The following is a 21,897-nucleotide window of genomic DNA, read 5'->3' as shown; positions in this document are numbered from 1 at the left end:
CCAAGGGCATGACTGATGCATATAGTCTCACATTTATTCACTAATGTCAGTGTTGCTTGTCTTCTTCCTGTTAATCTGTATCTCTCAAAACCAGACTCAAGTTTCAAGTCCAATGTACTCCTGATTCTTCTAGTCAACTATTGTGCTTTTTTCTGCCTTTTAAGCATTTTCCTTTAGAGCCCTGGAAAAGGTTTCACTGACACAGTATCCCTATGAGTTTTATTGTCAGAAGAAGGATAAGCTGATTTCCCTTATGTTTGTTCACTTTTTGTTTGATAAACCTTTTTTTACTCCCTCCTTAGCCTGTTCTGCATCCAAAAATGTCTTTGATCCTACAGGGAAAAAAAAACAGTCTGAAGACAGCTGGATACAACACCTTGAATCTTACACCTTCTTCTCAACATTTCCTAATTGTGGGGATACATTTGCATCTCTTCTGTCTGGTGTACAGTGAATAATCTTGTTCCACACATTCTGCTGTCTCCAATTTGTAATACTTTTCCCTTCTGACACAGTTTTTCCAGAAAGAACTGTTTCTGCTAGTATGACTGCATCTTTACTAACACAGGTCTTGGCTTCTTTCTCATGGCCAGGTTTGGAGCATACACTCTATGTGGCCTTTCAATTATCAAATCCAGCTATGGAACAACAGTCCAGTTTGTTTACTTGTGCTTTCACAAAAATTAATACAGTCTGTTCCTTCTAGTTTTGCTCAATGTTAAGCCATCTGACATCATAGCCATTCTGCAATTGGTCAGGGATCCCAATTAAACCACTCCTGAATGCACCCTATACAAAACTGCTTTAGAATGTAATATTCAAGTTACATCATGAACGTTTAATACAAATATTAAAAAAAAATATATATATATATATATATATATATATATATATATATATATATATATATAAAATTTGTTTTGCCGTAAAACTGGGTATTTAAATGAAGTGAGGTTCATGAAGGTGATTCTTTGAAAAGTACAACACTTGCATCTTTAAGCAAAACAAATATGTCTGTTTTAGCTGTAGCAAAAGGACGTATTTTGTGTGTAACAAGGGATAAATGTGGCATGGAAGCTGAGTGTGGTCAGTGCATGTGGTTTTACGGAGATAAATATTGAAGAAGAAATGGATACAACCTCCTGTAAGCAAAGAGAACATGTCTTGTCATAATCTTGCTGTTCTGTATCAAGTTTGACTACGGTTATAAAACAGAATCGTTATGCTGCTTTCTTGTCACATTATAATACACATTTCATGATCAGACTGTGAGCTGCAAACACAATATTACTTCTGTTTGCCAAAGTCATATGTGTGGATTGCCTCTAAACCTTCATGCTATCTTTGTCATGCTTGTTTTTTGTTAGTTCTCAATTAAAAACATCACTCAGTAAAGGTATTTTCCCTGTTGCCAGTCAGTGTGGTCTTACCTGGCTGGATTCTTCCATACTTTTATTTAGGAAGTTAAGTGAACTGGCACGCTTCATCCTAAAGCAGAAATAAATACAGAGTTTTGTAAGAATCATTACCATGTTCACTATTTAATCTGAACATCTTTAGAATCAATAAACACCAAATACATACTAACAATGACAGTATAGCTAAGGATCACAGTCATTATGTCACAATGATGGTACAAAATTGTTAAGATTCCAGGAGAGAAACTTTTTAGAAAGATTTGCCAGATGCTGTCCACTTCAAATCCTCCATCTTAATCAATATAAATATGCAAGCACCTATTCATCATTAGTTCTCTTCTACTATAGATGGTGCAAAAAACTTTTAACAAAGGAAATACACGGACAAGATACCTGCATCCCAACCCTATACAAACAGGCAGAAGTCCTCTGGTTGCAAAAACAGCCCAACACTGGCAGGAACTCCATTTTAAACTCTGGAACATGGTTTGGAGAAGATATGAGACATTCTCAGAAAGTTAATGTTATGAAGAAATCCTATTTTGTCACATATAACTTAGCCATTATGCTAAACAAATAGACTGCTCCATGACGCAAAGCTTTCCGGAGGATTCTACACATATTTAAGACAGGACAATCTGTAATACAGTCTTTAAAGGTCCAAAGAACACTAACCAGATAGTTATGCTTGGATACAGTTTACAGCATATACCACGAGGAGGTCCACACAAACATTTGCCACTGTCCTAAGGTAAGTCACTGTCTTCCTGTATGCTCATGTATATGCTTTTACCTGGGCCAAGCATCTCTTGAAGTACCCTGCTGCAAAAACTGATACATAATCTTCAAACCATCTAGAAAGGTATTGTTTAAAATATAAAAATAACAAAGCAGAAAGAACAGCAATGAACACCAATAACCACAGAAATATTGTGCTGACGCAAGTCCAAACACTCAGAAATAATGTGAAACCCTTTAATGAAATCACAGATACATGCTTTCATCCTAGGAGCAGTCAGGACTTCATCAGAACTGATAAGAAACTTGCAATCCACCATTAAATAACATCTAAAAAGTCATGTGATCAGAGTAATATACAAACATTTTTAATGCAATGTCACATCTGTCAAAAATAAAGGAACTGAATGTAAAAAAAAAAAATCAAAAATATTTGAATATTATGCTTTTTGTCATGTATAGGATTAAAAGTTATAATTTTTGCATCTCTCAGCTTCGGTATACTGGATATTGATATACTGCCATCAAGTCCTGCAGGGGGCAGCGTCTAGGTTTAGCTGCCAAGTTAGTTTTCTGTACTCTACCCTTGTTTGCCACGGACCACCTCTGGTATTTATGGGAACACTGTCCTATACAAAAACTTAAAACCGGAGGTCTTAGATATAAATGGATGCTTGTAAAGTAAGTTTGTATCTTTTTTTGATTGCAGTGTCATGCATATGCTTGTAAATTCACCTTAGTGTTCTTTCAGTTTTTCCTGTGTAAAAACAGGTGCTTAACAAACTGTTGGCCACATATATAAGAGCAGTACTTCCACAATTAAAATGTTTACTAGATGTGTAGATTTTATTATGGGCAAAAATAATAACTTTGCTGCTTTCCAAAATATACTTGCAATGGTGGCAAAACCTGCACTTGTGTGTTTCCTGCTTTTTTTTAGTCATAGTGATACTTTCTATGCCTCTTTCAAACTTCTCTTTAAAGGTTTTACCTCTTTTGTATATTTTAAGTGGCCTTGCACCCAAATGTCTTGCCACATCTGGAAAGTGATAAAATATGTTCCAGTCTTTGATCAAAATATATTTTTATCCCTTTAGGTTCACTGTTATATTTTAATGTCATTGCCTTCTCATAGTTTGCATCCACAGTCTTCTTAGGAACAGCACGTTCCTTCCCTTGTCCCAGGATTGGTGTATATATTTTGAGCCCCAAGCATCTATTTTATTTTAAACTGAAGACCCATCTGCTTGAACTGTCAGTAGCTCAGAAGGATGTAAAAGATCCCATGGCACCTGTTTCGAAGAGTATGAAAGTGCCCCAATGCTCTAGCTAAATCTCACCTTGTAGTATAAATATTACCTCAGGTCTTTCTGAAGAGAGGCCACTAGCCTTGTGGGACTACCATGGTCAAAAAAGGATAAATGAAAGAAAATCAGATAAAGAATGTTACTTAGAACTGGACATGTGGTATGTGGATGAGAGAGAGTGAGTGAGTGTGTGAGTGTGTGAGTGTGTGAGTGTGTGAGTGAGTGAGTGAGTGAGTGAGTGAGTGAGTGAGTGAGTGAGTGAGTGAGTGAGTGAGTGAGTGAGTGAGTGAGTGTGTCTGTGAAGTGTGTGTGTGTAAGTAGTGGAACAGAATTAGCCATGAAATGTTTTTTTAAATGCAAGTCAGTGCTGTGCTTTAAAAGTTAAGCTTGTGGCACATTTTGGGACTTTATTATAACACTGCTTAAGAAGCCACGGTGGTGCAGCGGTAGCATTGTTGCTTCACAGCAAGAGGTTCTCCCGTTTGATTCTCGGATGGAGCGCCTTCTGTGTGGAGTCTGCATGTCCTCCCCATGGTCGAGTGGCGTTTGAAAGACATGTATAGAATGGGTGTGCCTTCGTTGAAAGTTGGGCGTCGAGCTGGCAACTCGGCACCCACAAAAATCTACTGCCAATCACTAGTGGACCGGAGTTCCGCTGTGGCAACCCCTAACTGGGAAAAGCCGAAAGAAGAAGAACATCATTATAACACTGCTTAAGGAAGCTGGATTGTGCCATCTGTAGGTTAATCAGTACAAGAGTGGTACAGAGGAGTGTAGAAAGCAAGACAGCTGAGGCAACATGCAGATTTTTTTCAATAAAGAGGTGTCCTCAGCAGTGAAACCTAGATACTGAGTTTTCCTAAATGCTTCTTTAATATGGTAATCAAATTTAAGTTGTGTAGTGACTCCTAGTAGCTTAGTATAATGCCGTTTGAAAAGGTTAGGGTGAAGATTGTTTTCTGGTTAGAGAGATGTCTGAAAGTAAATTGGATTAGACTACATTTTTTTTTGGAATTCCTTTGAAGGGCCTGGCTTCAAAGGAGCAGAGACATTCCTGAGTTAGTTTTTAAAGCTCATCAAATTATTTTGCTGTGCAAATGAGCGTTGAGTCATATGCATACTGCATAATGATGGCATGTTTACTGTCTGTGTCTAGGTCATTACTGAACATATTAAAGAGAATGGGAGAAAGGATCCACTACTCTGTCATTTAACAGCCTGTGATCTACTGGACAGTTATCTTTTGGACTAGGAGACTGACTCCGCTACAATCATCGGTCCAACATTACAAAAACTGCTGAATTCCTATCTTTCCCTAACCTTACTCCTCGAACATTATTCTGCATGCACTTTTCCTACAGTTTAAATTTACTTCTTCCCTTTTCTAAAGATCCATCTTCTAGTTCTTTTATCTCTTTTACAATATAAAATATTATACTATTCATATCTCAGATACAATTAGTGTAGACTTTAATTTCAATTTTTTAGTAATCGCTCTCTTGGCAACCAATAAAATTAAACTTAAGGCCTTATTATATCTAGGCAATTCAGACCCTGTATCCTAGCTCGAAAAAATAATTTTCTTACTTATAACCATTTGTTCACCCAATATTTCTGATAAAGTACTCTGTAAGGAATTTCTAAAATCTGCCAACTTATTACACTCCCAAAACATATGTCCCCAGTTACCTCTTTTTTTTCCCATCACACCTCTAACCATTAACATCTACCGGAGGAAAAATTCTTTGAAATCTGCTTGGGGTATAAAAATACTTATACAAACACTTCCAAGCAAAGACTCTAAATCTTCTAGACTTGTTTGTATACTTGGGAGCAATACATATTTCTTACGTATTTCTTCTCATTATTTTCTTGTAAATTGCTTTCTCAGTCTCTCTTCCCAATCTTTTCTAACCTCCTCTGATTTATTCTTACAGTTATCATGTAATATTTTATACACCCTAATAAATATCCATTTTAACAGCTGCTTTTGTTCTAGATTCAACTAAAAACTCCACCAGAGCAGGTGTTTCACTTAAAGTCCCTCTATCCCTTTCTCTTTGCACGTACTCCAAGATGAAACCCTGGTAGGGAAGGCAGGAAGGCAGTCTCCACCTTGCAATCTAAATGTCTTCTTAGTCTCATCCCACACTATTACCTTTCCTGTTTGAGCTATTTGCTCGCAATATCTCAGTTCCTTTTTCAGGTTTCCCCACTAACTTCCAGCCCCTTCTTGCTTATTTTCTGTACCCTACTTGCAGTCATCCCTATTGGCAAAATCTCCTTTCTCCAGTCTTATAGTGACTTAGTTCTTAGAATACTTTCTGCTACTTTACAGGTATAATATTATGCATTCTTGTTATTATTCTCCTTGAAGATCTGCATCCAAAATCCCATTCTCTCTCTCTATTTCTTGAACCCCCCCCCCCCCGCTTCATCATGTCTTTTCACTTTGAATTACAACCTTCCGCTTGTGTTGTGTATATGAGCCTTAACTGTGTAGCTCTAAAATATCCCTTCAAATCAGGTAAACCTAAACTAACTTGTTCGACTGGAAGGATCAGCTAATCCCACTTATCTCTTGCCCTCTTTCCTTCCCAGATAAATTCCTTCAATTCTTTATTACTGTCCACAACTTCTCCCTGGGTTGATAAAAGTATGCTGACCCATATACAAGACTAAAGGGACTAAACACATTTTTTTGCTGCTTGTATCTTAACATTCATATCAATAAATATGAGTTTCCATTTTCTCAATTTGTGCATTATCTTTTTAGTCTCTTCCCACACATCCTTAGCCATCAGTAACAGAACCATTTTTTAATCCATACTTCCTCTTATCAATTCCCCATAAATATGGGTACCGCTGAACCAATTTGTTTGTGGGTACATAATTTACTGCTATAGCCTTTGGTTTACCTTCAATTAACTTTATACATGGAAAAGACTTGAAACTGTTTCAAAATGTTTACAACACTGAGATGTCCTTTTCTGGATTTATCAAGTACAAAATAATATCTGCAAATAAAGCCAACTTTTCTTAATTACCATACCAACTATATCCTTTTATTTCTGAGTCCCTTATTTTATTTTCCAATGGCTCTAAATGTAGTACAAATAAAGAGGAAAGAGGGCACGATGGCAAATGCTTTTGCTAGGTCAAGGAATCCTGCAGATTTCAGGTTGTCTATACCATTGTTGTGGCTTATACTGGTGATGAAACTAAGAATGGCTGTTGCAGTAGTGTGATGCAGGCAGAAACCTTGTGTGTGGGTTATCAGGTTGCTGTCACTGACGAATTTGAGAATGTGTTTGAATACATTTTTGTAGTGCCTGGGTGGGGGTGGGGGCACATTGGCAAATTTGTCTGTAGCTGAAGAAGCCAGCAGAGTTTCTGCTTTTATGGAGAGGCAGAACATATGATTTCATCCACATGGCAGGTACATGGTTTTCTTTTATGAAGTGGTTAATCAGAATTAATACTGGACATGCTACAGGATCTGCAGCTATTTTGATGTATTCTGCAGGTAAGTTGTCAGCAGATAGAATGGCATGATTTAGATGGAAAAGGAGTCTTCTGATAGTGGGGGTAGGAACATGAGAAAATGAGGAGTTGCTATTTGTTAGATGAGCAGAGGATAGTGGTAATGTTGTAGAGCTATAATGTTTTAATAGTGAGATAACTGTCTATGAAAAATGTTTTGGATTGTGTTGTTACAATAATCATTTGTGAACTTGTGGAGGGGATAGGCTGGGTAATATGACCAGGGTGCAGGAAGCAGATCGAGAACCAAAAGAGTTTGAGGTAATTTTGATCTGTACATTGAAGATTTGTCTAGTAAGTATTTTCGTCATGTTTTATTTTCTGCTTAGTATTGTTTATAAGTTGTATACAGATTTGGTTTGGACTACAGGCCAGAGACTACCAGGGATTGACAGAGTATAGACAAAGAGAAAGGGATATGGAAATCTTAACCGAAACACCTGGTCCAGTAGAGTTTTTAATTAACTCTAGAACAGAAGATACTGTTAAAAAGAGATAATTAGTAGGGCATATAAAATACTGCACAATAACTACAAAAATCAAGCAGAGGAGGTTAGAAAACATTGGGAAGAGAGTCTGGAAAACAATTTACAAAGGAGCAATAGGAGGACATATGCATGACTCCCAAGTATGCAACAAAGTCAGGTTCAAAATTTCTGCTTAGAAGTGTTTGCATACGTACTTTATACCCCCCCCCTCCACGCAGACTTCAAATATTTTTTTTCCTCGGGTAGGTAGCAACTGTTGGATGTGTGATGGAGAAGAAAAAGGTATCTGGGAACATACATTTAGGAAGTGGAGAGAGTTAGCAGAAATACTGGGTGAGCAAATGGCTATAACTAAGGAAATTACTCTCTTGAACTGGGACACGAACTGGATTGCCTGGACAAAGTTTAGTCTTTGTTAGATTTAATTTTGTTTGCTACCAAAAAGAAGTAATTACAAGAAGATGGAAATCAAAGTTTAAACCAAATGTATTTGAATATTATAAAACAGGTTCGTAGATTATAAGTTCATAGATTAGTACTAGGCTATCTGCCTTTGTGGACCATTTTAATCCTAGTCAATTACCTCATGTGAGAATCAAACCATACACTTCATGTCTGTAAGGTAAAAACCTTAACCATTATGCCAACCACCCACCCTGAACACAGGGAGGACATGCAGACTCTGCACAGAAGGCATCCCAGCCAAGAAGTGAATCGGAGAACCTCTTGCTATGAAGCAACAATGCTAGCCACCCTTAGCTCAAGTGAGCTAGCCTATGTCCCACTTTGTCCTGCATTCCCCCTTTCTTTTGATGACTTCCTGGACTTCCAGTCTCAGCTTTGCTTATGTACCTTATTTCTATAGTTGGCTTGATCGCAACGGAACTGGAAGAAGGAACTTTAGAAAAATGAAGGAGCACATTACATAGAAATACATGGACATTGTGGGAAAAGTACATGCAAAATAATGTTCAGAATGAGAAACAGTGAGGGTTAAGGGAAGGCAGGAATTGAGCGGTGATGATATTTATAAATAAAGAAAATATATGCGGTGGTGCAGTGGTAGCATTGTTGCCTCCCAGCAAGAGGTTCTCCCTTTCAATTCTCAGCTAGTGTGCGGGGAGTGCCTTCTGTGTGGAGTCTGCATGTCCTCCCCGCGGATCGAGTGGCGTTCCGAAAGACATGCATGAATGGGCGTGCCTTCGTTGAAGGTTGGGCATTGAGCTGGCAACTTGGCACCATGAAAATCTACTGCCAATCATTAGCAGACCAGAGTTCCGCTGTGGCGACCCCTAATCGGGAAAAGCCGAAAGACAACAACAACATATGTGATGTATAATGTATGTAAAAAAAAAATGTTAACATTTTTTTTTCTGTTAATGTATGTTTGTGTCTTAAGTGATAATATAATAAAAGTGTTAAAGTTGCTTATAGGTTTGGAAGTTAGGCTTAGTTTTGTTCTTAACCAACATTTCCATGCTCTGTCTCTTTGTTTCATTAAGGTTTTAGTTTGTTTAAATAGCCATTGAGCTGGATTATTTTTAATTTTAGTTCTAACATGGGCATATTAAGTTTAGAATGTTTTGGAAAAGCTGTTTTAAACAAGGACAGTGCTTCATCCAAAAAGTTGGCATGTACTGGCTTCCAGTCAAGTAACTTTAGGTTAGAGTAATTATTTAGGTTACTTACTTGGTTATAACAATGTTGCCTTTGTATGCTGGACTGATATTTGATGATAAAGGTTGTAGAATGGTCACTAAGGGTGTCAGGGAGAGAGCCACTTGACAAATTTTCTTAAGGATATTAGTCAGGATTCACTCAATACTGGAATTTTCTTTGTATTTTAGTTGTATTTGGTTGCTGTGGAGATAACTAGGTTAAAGCCAAATATGTTTATAGTGATACTTGAGGTGTCATTAATTACTGTTTACCATTCAATGTTGCATCAAGAACAAAATAATATTTGCAAATAAAGCTAAACTTTTCTTGATTTCCATACCATTTATGTCCTTCAATTTGTGAGCCTCTTACTTTATTTGCCAGTGGCTCTAAATACAAACAAATGCAAACAATAAAAGGGAAAGAGGACAGTTCTGCCTGGTTCCTCTGTTCAAACAGTTTGTTGAAGTGCAATCAACCATATTGACTCTTGTATCAAGCCATCATACATCCTCACAATTAACTATCAGGAAATGTTACCATTACCCTATTCATAAAATTCCAGTCAATTCCAGTGACTGCTTTCCGTGCATCAAGACCCGCACACAAAAGGGTTTTCTTATATTCGAATTCCCTCTGGATCATCATTGTTCTATAGAAGGTGAATAATGTTTGCCTCCCTTCTATAAAACCACATTGATCCATATCAGTTTTAAAAACACCTTTGTCATTCTCTCACCTAGTACAAACACTTCACAATCACAGTTTAAAATTAAAATTGGTCTATAGAAAGCTGGACCTGAAGGGTCTTTACATGGGCAATACAGCCAGCACAGCATTTTTCAAGATGCTCGTACTCCCCCTCCATTAAAACACTGTTAAAACAAAATCAGATCTTTATCACACTTCCCTCACAACATCCAAAGGAATACTATCAGTTCCTGCAGACTTCCCTGATGATTGATTATACATCATTTTTATCTCATCTCTTCATTTCTTAGCAGTTAAGCCTAATCTTCCTCTAACCTTTGTATAATTAAATCTTCCACAAATATTTCCATTTATGCTTTTTTCTTGGTTGTCATATTCATCTGTTTTATACAAATTTTCATAAAATTCACTTAATATCTGTAATACCTCTAAAGGATCTCTTTTTTTTTTTGTTGTAGGATCCTTGAGTTTGGCAACAATCTTTTATACCTTCTGTTGGCAGTTTTTGTGCTCTGCAATTATCAAAAACATACGTGCTTAACAATCAAACTTTGTAAACTTATGGATATTATACAAATACTCCTTTGTTTTCCTTTCAGCATTGTGCAGTTGTTCCTTTTTGTGTTCTGTGAGATTCCCCTTATTCTGCAATACTTAAACCTTTGTCAGCCTCATTAAATAACTCCCATTACATTTTTCTCATATCTCTTTCTCTGTTACTTCTGAGTTTTTAAATTAAAATCGCTTATTTTGTCCCACTCACTAGCTAATCTTTCTGCAGAAAGTTCTCTCTTCCCTAATACCTCATCATTACCCATTCTTTACATTCCACTCTTTTAACAGGCAAGTAAAAAAATGCCAGTGTCACATTTTTACTTCATTAGCTTGCATCTTTGTCTTAATTTTTAATGCTACATGGTCTTATATGGTTACTGGATGTGTGTCAAACGTAGTTATTTGTATTTATTCACTGGGGTAGTGCAAAGATTAATATTGACCTAGTTCAAACTCAGCCTTGGTGTAATATAAAACATTTCACAAACAAAATGGCATAAATACAGGCAATAACGGTCGTTTAGATTAATGCACATACAGTCTTTCCATGTAACTATAGTAAACAGGTAAGAGTGCAATGTACAATATTTACATTACTTTCTAAAGTGGGTCAACTTTCAGTAATTCTGTCAGAGGAGACAAGTCGAAAAAAGACAGGGAATGTGTGTTAGGTGATATGTCCCATGTTGAATCTGATGCACTAGGTATGGAGCTTTTCAGTTAAATACACATGCTCATGTGAAATGTAAATTTCTATCCAGTCTAGACCACTTACTGCACCTTGGGGAATAATATGTAAATTGTGTATTCCTACTATTGAATTCACATCTTCCACACCAAATATTATCATATATTTCTTCAGAAATCTACCCTCATTTTACTTTCTCTTCTAAGTCCCACTGATGCATCCTCACTATTGCAAATCAGGTGCAAGTCCCCACCCGTAAATAATAATAATTTCTTCACAAATTCTCTGAAACTACATAACAGTTTTAGGTCAAATATAAATGTATGCCAGCATAATCCTCCTCCTCTGCAAATAATCCCTCACTACCACAACTCTGTCATTACTGTTTTTTTCCCCTCTTCTGTCACTACTAGAGCCCATCTTGCAATTAGTATTATTACTGCCTTTTCCACTGTCATTCAACCTGCTAAATGTCCATCTAGAAATCCTTTCTTTGTTAAATTCGTGTGCTCATTTCTAACCAAATGTGCTCCTGCAACACTGCTATTTGCACCCTGTACTACTTAAGTCAATACTTTGTTTTTTTGTCTATACCTGTAAGGCCATTTACATTTCATGATAATATGGTCATAGAAGCCATTATGATAGAAAGCTAATACTCCCACCTTTTACTTCCAACTTTTAGCTTACATGCACACAAAAAATATATAACTCAGATTTCAGAGAAAGAGTTCAATTCCTGACCACTTATACTAATGATAATAAGAAGATCACACAAATCATAGGACAGCATTGGCCAGTGTTAACGGTGGATGAAAGAACAAGGAAAATAATAGGAGAAACCCCAGGGTTCGTATATAGAAATAATAAGAACTTAAAAAGATTGCTATGTAAGACACATAAGAAAGAACTGTTCTCAGTTCCGAGGTTATGTTTCAACTTAGGAACCTTTGCATGTAATAAATGTAACATGTGTCAGTGCATTACTGAAGTCCAGGAGTATATACATCCAACCTTGAACTATGAATTTAAGCCTAGTTTCTATGCCACATGCAATACATGTAATGTTATCTACCTTGCAACATGTGAAATTTGTACAGCATTCTACATAGGACTCACCAAAAGAGAGTTTAGAAAAAGGATATATAATCATACATATGATATAAGAAAAAATAATGAAACCAATGCATTGGCCAAGCACATTAAAGAAAATGTAACACATAGTTTTAAATTTAGAATACTACAAATAGTTGAGACAAACATACATGGAGGAGAGTCGGTGAATATGCTAGAACTAAAGGAACTACATTGGATCCTGAGGATGAGGGCACACTATCCTCCGGGCCTGAACCAGTATGCTCCAATGAGACCAATACTAAGATAATCTTAGCACTTAAGCTAGATTCTTGGCCTATATCATCAGATTATTATAGACTATGTGAGATTATATACAGATCTAAATATATGTAAAGATTTTGTGTAGGTAGATGGAGATACTATTTAAATATACACATACACATTTCTAATATACATTTTTATTATGATGAATAACTTAATACATCTATGGTCAGTTGGTAATAATGAAATAATATGTGGATGGAGGAAGACTAAATACATCCTCATGTATATGTAGTTATCTATTCAATGAAATGTTTATGCATATATTCATAATACATAATAATTATATAAAACAATGTAAAGACTAGATATATGTACATACACAGCCATATTATTGACTTATTTATTTATTTATCTATTTATCTGCATATTTATATATTTATATAATAATATTAACATTTATAGACAGATACATATTGGTTTGATAGGATAGAACATGTTCATATCTGATAGAAATTGCCAGTACTTAATACTGTCACATTTCTACTTCTTTTAGATATTATGTACTTGATTATAGTTATATATGATTTTTGATACAACATGCATTTGGTTATATATATATATATATATATATATATATATATATATATATACATATTTATTTATTCATTTATTTATATATTTTTATTTATTCATGCACTTGTGTATTTATTTATTTATTGGTTTGATACATGAACTGTTATGGGGAAAGTAATAAATGTTTGCCTATGTGGTATATTAAACATTTAGACATGAAATACGATTTTTACATAGATAATTAGGTGTCTGAATGCACTATCTAAGCATTTGTTTAGGGACTATTAATATATCTATGTTAGATTGTTACATTTCTTTCTCAACATTTGAGATATACATATACATATTCCATATATCTCTTATTACTTGAATTTACAGTATGCAGCTTTTGCTTTTAAGTATGCTATTTTAAAGAATTTGTAATGCAGCTTGATCTTTTAGAAGACTTTTTAAAAATGTGTATAAATGATAGACTTAATATCACAGGATGAATGCTATCTGCACTGAGCTTTGAGTATGACTTTAAGAGTAAATTATACTCCTTTAATAAGGAAAGATGTTTGCCAATTAATTAATTAGATAAATGGTGCAATGAAGGATTGTAGAGCACTATTTAAGTTGAGCTGCTTTAATTTAGAATGAAATCTGATGAAGCGTATCAAGGATACGTGAAAGCGCTCATTTCGTCTGTTTTATTTGTTCGAATAAAGAAGAAGTTGGATTTTTTACTTTGGATTGGTGATTACTTTACTGCAATAGAACTGTTATAGCCGTTTTTGCTCTGGTTCACCTGTGTTTTATACTCGTCTTACATGCACACACTAATGCTTGGTAGGATGATCTTTTATGTAGTTGCTTCTCATTTCCATTTGAACCTATCATACTTTTCAAGACTTTTTGCTTCAATGAAAACACACAAAAAACTTAGATTTTTAGAACTACCCATCACTTTGTAACAAACACAAGAAATGATGTAACATTTTCAAAGAAAAAATGAATTTTACCGTACCAAATAGGACCAGCTGCATACTGGCTGCAGCCAGAGAAACTACCTATTCTAAAATTAAGATTACTCATTGCCAGAGTGTATGTTCAGTAGGGTAAAGCTAACCTGTCTCATAACGGTCAAACCCAGCTCACGTTCCTTTGGCTCAAGGGCTGACTTTCAATAGCTCGTAGCTTTCTGCTGCTCTGCTATGTATGAAACCCTGACCCAGAATCAGGTCATCTATGAATGATTTAGCACCCAGTTCCCCACGAATGTGCAGTGCACTGCTGGAGAGAGGCGGCCCCCTTCTATCCCAGTGACGAGCAGTGCTCCTCACTGACCTTGTGGCCGGCTCTCACTGGCCAACTGGAGATCCACGGCACTGTGATATCGTTATGTTTAGGTGGGATTCTGACTTAGAGGTATTCAGTCATAATCCCACAGATGGTAGCTTCACACCACTGGCTCCTCAGCCAAGCACATACACTAAGTGTCTGAACCTTCGGTTCCTCTCGTACTGATCAGGATTACTATTGCAAGAACACATCATCAGTAGGGTTACTGTATGTTAGATCCTGTGTTCCCACTTGCACTATCTTTTCTATTCTTATCTCTGTTCCTCTATCAGATATGAAAAACAACAAGCATGCTTTCAGTAAACATTAGTTTTCAGCCTAAGGAAAAAGTGAATGTTGCCTGTGTGAATGGTATGAGCTGGTAGGAAAGCAGATAAGATTGTCATGGTGTCACACAATAGGGAATAGTTGAGTTTCCTATCTTCCTTCAGATGATTTCAGCAAGGGTATGTAATATCATTACAGGAGTTATGTGCTGATTGCTTGGGCCAGAGTGCTGTCCAGGCTAACTTTTATTCCCTCTACGAAGATGATTAACTTTCCTCCAGGATCCTTTAGAGTTTCCAGTAAAAGAAGCTTACATTTGTTTCAAGACAGCAGCCTCAATATTTTGTTAGCCTCTTGGAACATTATCTTATTGTGTAGTTTTCTGCTCATACTGAATCGATTTCCATTATTTTTCTTCCAGGCTTTTATTTCTTGAAGTGAAGGTTTCACTTATAGTATGGAGTTAGATTGGAAACAGGTAGTGCTTGAACTATTAAGCTCTGACTCCTCCCCTACCCACAATTCCCCTGCCCTATCCAACCTGAACTACCCTAGATCTCATTTGCCACCTTTAAAAGCCAGAAGTGTGGACCGAGAGCTTGCCTTTAATTCACAATAAATGAATTTTTTTCCTCCTCCACTGTTAAAAATAGTTAAGTTAGGATTTATAGTGTGTACTTTAGAATAGTCTTAGAGATCTGCTGTTTTTCTCACTTTTTTTTCCCAGATCTGGCCATTCTACTAGAAATCTCACGAAGTTCAAAGTTGATTGGATGATGAGGAGATTTCTGAAGACTCAGATTCAGATGGGATCCTCCTGGCTCCATCCCAGAGGAAGGATCTGGGATAAGTCCCTCCATCCCAGACTGTTCAGTCTTCTCAGCTTCCTACACTGTCCCCATTCCTGGTGGCAGTATACATCGGATCAAGTCTTCCTGCAGTACCAGCATCAGAGTAGACAGCACTCAAGATTTCAACATCTTCCCTCACTCGCTCGACTCAGATGCTTTCAGATCCAGTAGAGTCCCAGAGTCAAGGTTTTGGTGTCGGGGCTCCAGCATTTGAGTCAACACAGAGACTTTTGGAGCAGTTATTGCCTCTTGGGGCCTTGAGACTCAACACCTCAGTTCCAAGGTCCTTATCAGGGACTTCAGCTGTTGGATTCCAGAGGACTTCCGACCTTTTCAATTTGGCTGGCTCTTCTTCCACTCCAATGGCTGAATTGGTGTTCGAGGCTGTGAAGAGGGTTTGGCTGGACCAAGAAATCTGGTATACTCCTAGAGCTCAGATCCATCCAGACTCCCTTTAAAGACTGTATCCTCGTCTCATTCCGGTAAACAAGGACAGATGGATCCATTAGGCTTTGAGACTACTGGACCCTCGAACCCTTCAACAGTTTCTGATGTATCTCCTTCAGGTGACCCAAGGCACATTCCTCATAAAAAGACTTGTACGAGGAAACATATCAACTTCTCTCCTGAGTCTGTCACTGAAGACACCAACTTGGATGAGAAAGAAGGTTCTCCAAGATCTCCCCAAAGACGACTCTTCAGAGACATCCTAAAATTGATGAAACAGTGTAGGTGGTCCACAGAAGCCCCTTCTTCTGAAGAGTTGGCGTTTCTCAAAGCCTTTGAGTCCAGTCCTTCAACGTTCTGGACGGACCCTCCTCCCAACTCACTAGTCGATCTCCTTACTCAAAAAGCCTGGAAATAGCTTGATCTGGCAGGACCCATCCCTATAAAAACATACAATCTTAGCTGCCCCAAGGAATAGGAAGTTCTGGGCTTAAGGTCCCCTGTAGATGCCACGGTTGTAACAGTAACCTAAAAAAGGAAGGGTCTGAACAGAGTCCACCTGTTCATCCACCTAACAGGACAGTCTAGGGTTTTGTACAGATTGGAGAAATGGTTCTAAGCTTCAGCCACTTTCTCTATTCATGCACTAAATTATATGGCTCACTTGACACATTTACAGAGGGAATTGATAAAGGAACTTTCAAAATCTCTGGTGGGCAACTTACGAACAGATGTCCAAAAAACTGTGGAGTCCCAGTTGTCAACCCTGCAATCTACTACAAATCTAATCATGAAAATGTTTTCCAGTGTAAGAGATGGTGCAGCCCCTGCAGCCAGTACTAGCATTATGATGCATTGTCATGCCTGGATACTGCTCTGCGACTCTGCAGAAAGCCTCAAAACGTCCTTCATTGATACCCCCCTATGACCATTCCACTTTGTTTGCTCTGAAAGTCAAGGACACACTTACCACAAATCAGGAGGAAGGTAAGACCTTGTCTGCCACTGGAATCCATTTTTCACCCCCTCAGAGATCCAGGAATCAAAGAGGAGGAAGGGAAATGTGGTTCAAAACATTTCAAGGCTTTTACTGGGACACTTCTGGAACAGGCCTCCCAGAGACAGAGGTGGAGGCAATCTCATAGGACGTCACCCCAGAGGCAGAGGTGGTCGGCAGTATCATGGTTTCCATGGTCCATTCAAAAAGAAACCTTTGCAGTGTCCCTGAACATTTGCTCGGCTGCTGCAATGAAGCCAGCTGGGGGGCACTTCTCCTTACACCCTACAGACTCAAAATTCATGAGTGCTATGGACTATTTCCAGAGGTAATACAATTGTCATTTTAGAAACCCCATGGATAAAACCAAAGATTGCCAATATTCCACCCAATCATTTAGAATCCACAGAAACAGAAGTTGCTGGTCAAGAGAGTCTTCTAACGGGTCCCAACGACCAGTTAGAATCTGGAGTCTACTCAATTTTCTTTTAAGTTCCAAAAAGACAGGGGACTTGAAACCAATTTTGAATGTCAGCAAATTATATCAATTTGTAAAAGAGAAAATTCTGCATGTTCACAGTCCACTCTGCTTCTGCTCAAAAAGGATGACTGGATATGCTCTACAAATCTCCTAATTGCCTACTATCACATAAAGATACAGACATGGATGAGGAGATTTCAACCATTTCCAACTGGGTGCCAATCACTTCCAATTCAGAGTGCTGCCTTTCGGTCTCAATACAGCCCCCCAGGTGTTCACCAAGATAATGGCAGTGCTGTCAACCTTTCTCAGGCTTCAAGGGATGCAAGTATTCCCATATTTGGATGACTGAATTTTAACTGCTACCTCCAGTGATCTACATTTCTTACACCAGTCATTCCTGCTAGAACTACCATCTACCCTGGATATTTCCATCAACATAAAGGGCAAGTTGCAGCCTAGTCAATGCACAGAATTCATAGGCTGGCAGGCACTGTTAATCAAATAGCAAAACTCAACACAGATCAAATAGATCTGTAGCTCTTCAAGTAATAAATCATTCACACACCACAGGCTTGTCTGACATTAAGACTTCTAGGGCTAATGGCTTCTTCCACAGTGATGGTCCAATTAGCCTGATACCATGAGAGTTCTACAATGGACATTAGCTGTACAGCTGTTCCAAAGACGTCATCTTCACTACAAAATTTGTCTCAAAGAAGTCTGCGAGAACCATATCCAGTGGTGGAGTACATCCAATTCAGTCACTCTAGGCAGGCATTTCTCTCCTCCAGTACCCAAAGTCAGAGTAACCATGGATGCCTCCCTTCTTGGGTGGGTGGGGCGAGGCATTTCAAAGGGATAACAGTCCAAGGAACATGGCCATCCATCAGAGACCAACGTTCATATCAATGTCTTGGAGTTAACAATGGTCCTCCTTACATTGCAGGCTCTTCAGGACCATCTGCCCAAGGATGTGATTGCCATACATTCAGAAAACATTGTCAGTAGTTTGGTTCATCAACAAACAGGGTGGAATTAGATCATAATCTCTTTGCCGAGAAGCCATGAGAGTCTGGCAATGGAATGTCTTTGAACCACATTTTAGTGGCAATGCATATACATGGGACTTCCAACATTCTAGCAGGCAACTTAAGCAGAACTATTTTACTGCCTCATGAGTGATCTCTCAACGCATCAGTGGCAACGTTGATCTTCAGACACTGGGGACAACCATGCTGTGACTTTTTTGCTTCTCACTTAAATAACACACCCAGATGTTACTTTGCCCTCATCCCTCCAAAAGGTCAGTCACTGAAAGATACTCTAGTACATCCTTGGCCCCCAAATCTCCTTTAAGTGTTTCCCCCATTATCCCCAAGTTTATCCAGAAAGCAATGGAATGGAAGACCAAAGTAATCCTCATTGTCCCTTTTTGTTCTCAACAGGTATAGCTCCCCTTTCTTTGGCATCACCTAGTTCACCCACCATGGGTGCTGAATCCATTGCCAGATCTCCTCTCACACTTCTCTGAGATGCCCCTACCGGACCAACAGAAACCAAAACTAACCACATTGTTTCTCCACTTCTAAAGATTGCTAGAGATGTCAGGCTTTCTTCCCCAGTAGTATGAATCAGTTTGTCCTCTCAAAGATATTCTATAAAGACTTACAAGAGCAAATGGAAACACTTTTATATCTGGGTATCTCTTCCAAAACTCCTCAAATTCCTTTTGGAACTTTTCATCTCTGGGCCTAGTTACTTGACAATTAAAGTACAATTGGCAGCCATCTCAAACTTTCACAGTGGTTTCAACAACACTTCCATTGCTTCTCTCAAAATCTGTAGGGCCTTTTTGAAATGTACCTTTTTACTGAGGCTTCCAGTGCATGATCCAATATCCCTGGGAAACCATTTTGCTGCAATCCTCAACTCAGAAACTCTTCGAACCTACAGCATCCACAGATATGAAATTCCCATCCGAGAAGACTATTTTTGGTTGTCATCATCCCTGCCAAATGGGTATCAGAGCTTCAGGCACTTTCATGCAAGGCTCCCTTCCTGATTTTTCATAAAGATAACAGTGTCATTGAGGACAAGCCCTTCCTTTCTTCCAAAAGTGGATTCCAAATCAAATTTATATCATAAAACTGATTTACCAGTTTTCTTCCCTAATTTCTCAAATAAAGGAGAAAGTATATCACATACATTAGATGTGCACAGGCAACTCAGGTTTTAGCGCCACCATACTAAAACTTTCAGAAAATCAGACCACTTGCTCATATCCTTCTCCAGGAAAAAGTTGGGTCAATCTGTTTGTAAAGTTACCCTCTCAACATGGTTATCTAATTGCATTTCCTTTGTCTATGACTCACTAGCAATATCTCTTCAGTCAAAGCCCAAAGCACATTGTACAAGGGCTACGGAAAACTCTACAGCCTTTGCTAGATGAGTCCTAACAAGGGACAGTTGTGAAGCAACAACTTGGTCATCAACTCACACTTCTGTATCTCACTAAAAATTAATGGTACAGTCCAGGATGCACACATCTTTTGGTTCTGCCATTCTCAGGAATATCTCTCCTCGAGACCACCCAGGCTCTAGCTGGTTTGCTTAGGAATCTGTCACACATATTGAATCAGACAATAAAAGATCACAGTGAATACAAAAGTGACGTACTCACCATAAGGATAGATCTGTGCTGTCTTTTTCATCTAGTTCAACTCCCCTTCCACCTTCCCCCCACCACAACTGTTATAGGTTCACAGCTTCATAGGTTTGTACTAGGCTAACGGCCCTGGAGCCTATATAAGCCTAGCCCAAGAAGATTCGCTGGCATCATGCCACCCAAAGTTAGTTCCCAGTGCCCCTGTCAAGCAAAGCAACTGAAGTGATCCTCTGGATGAACTTCCTATTGCCCATCCACTCATCAAGATTTCTCTTAAAAGAGGGCCAGTGAAGCACTCTGCTTGATGTGAATGGGAAGTTTGTTCCAGAGTATGGGAAGTCTCTGGGTAAGGAACCTGTCCCTCCAGCATGTTCTGTTTATTGTGGTAATGAGGTTTAGGTCTCTGGAGCGTGTGGCATGGAGGGATTGGGATTTCTTTAGGTGTAGCATACCTAGCAGCTCTGGGTCAGACATGGCTTTGTAGGTCAAGCAGAGATCACCTCTAAGTAGGCAATAAGAGACAGAGTATAGCTGGAGTTTTTTTAGTCTGTCCATATAGGGCATGTGTCTAAGGCCTAAGATCCTCTTAGTGAGGTATTCTTCTGGCCTTTTTGTTGTAGGTGTCTAGTGAGGTATATAACAAATGAGGCGTTGTATTCTATAATAGGTCTAATGAGGGACGAGTAGAGAGGGATTATGACCTCTTTCGTCCTGGATGAGAAACCTTTTGTAATGAGATGTTCCACATAGGACTTTCTAACTACAGTGGCAATGTGGTTATCAAAGGGGAGGTTGCTGTCTACCTGTGTCCCCAGGTCTCTTATCACACCTTTGGTGTTTAGTGGACTACCGCCTATGTGGTAGTTAATGGGCAATGAATTTTTACCAAAGGGAATAACAATGCACTTTTTAGCATTGAGCTTAAGGCCATAGTTCTGGCACCAGTCACTGGTGTCAGTGAGGCCTTTTTGTAGAATGTCTACATCAGTTGGAGAATCAATAATGGCTCCCAGTTTGCAATCATCTGTGAACGTGGTCAGCCAGAGTCCCTTGGTGTTGGCTTGAACTTCAGAGAAGTAGACACCAAACAGGAGAGGACCTAGGACCGATCCCTCTGGGACAACACTTGTAACTGGTCGGCAGTCAAATATGGAGTCTGCTACTTTCACAGTGTGGGCTCTATCAGTGAGCCAGTTGGCAAACCATCTTATAACATATGGGTTTATGCCTAGTTTAGTGAGTCAATGATTCCTGAGTGAGGGATGGTGTTGAAGGCCTTCATAAGATCTAGGTAGGCTGTGTGAACCACCTTACCCTTATACACAGCTCTGGTGACAGACTCGAAGAAGTCTAACAGGTTGAGCAGGCATGATCTACTTTTCACAAACCCAAACTGTGTGGAGTCCAGAGTTTGGAGATTCCCTATGTCCTTAATTATAAGGTCCATGGTGATGCGCTCTATAGCCTTACATATCAGACTCATCAGGATAATGGGGCAGTAGTTCCCAGGGTCTGTAATCATTCCCCATTTGTGCAGTGAGATGACCACAATAGTGTTCCATTCGGATGGAACAAATCCTGAAATGAGGCTGTGATTAAACAGGGTACTCAGGTGTGGTGCCAGTTCACTTTATAATTCATGTAGAACACAGCCAGGGATATTATCAGGTCCCATGGAAGTTGTATTCTTGACTTTGGAGAGTGAGTTTTTTACCTGTGTAGCCATGATAATAGGGACTTGGCATTCCTCAGGTATTGTGATAGGTCCTTTAGGGGGTGAAAAGGGGGTAAAGTTTGCACTCAACCTGTCAGCCAATATGT

At 38.5% G+C, this 21,897-nt stretch overlaps 1 protein-coding gene across 1 annotated transcript in view; it reads right to left on the bottom strand.

Annotated features, from left to right (window-relative positions):
- The window catches only part of KLC2 (kinesin light chain 2), a 1,052,962-nt gene that overhangs the window by 21,270 nt on the left and 1,009,795 nt on the right, over nucleotides 1–21,897 (bottom strand). The window contains exon 16 of the mRNA XM_044075888.1: nucleotides 1,431–1,488. Coding sequence (XP_043931823.1) covers nucleotides 1,431–1,488 — 58 coding nt within the window. The remainder of the gene's footprint in view (nucleotides 1–1,430; nucleotides 1,489–21,897) is intronic.

This window comes from Protopterus annectens, chromosome 6.part1 (genome assembly GCF_019279795.1).
Source record: "Protopterus annectens isolate FY-2018-M chromosome 6.part1, PAN1.0, whole genome shotgun sequence".
In the NCBI taxonomy this organism is placed as follows: domain Eukaryota; kingdom Metazoa; phylum Chordata; order Ceratodontiformes; family Protopteridae; genus Protopterus; species Protopterus annectens.
This window is presented reverse-complemented; position numbering and strand designations above follow the sequence as displayed.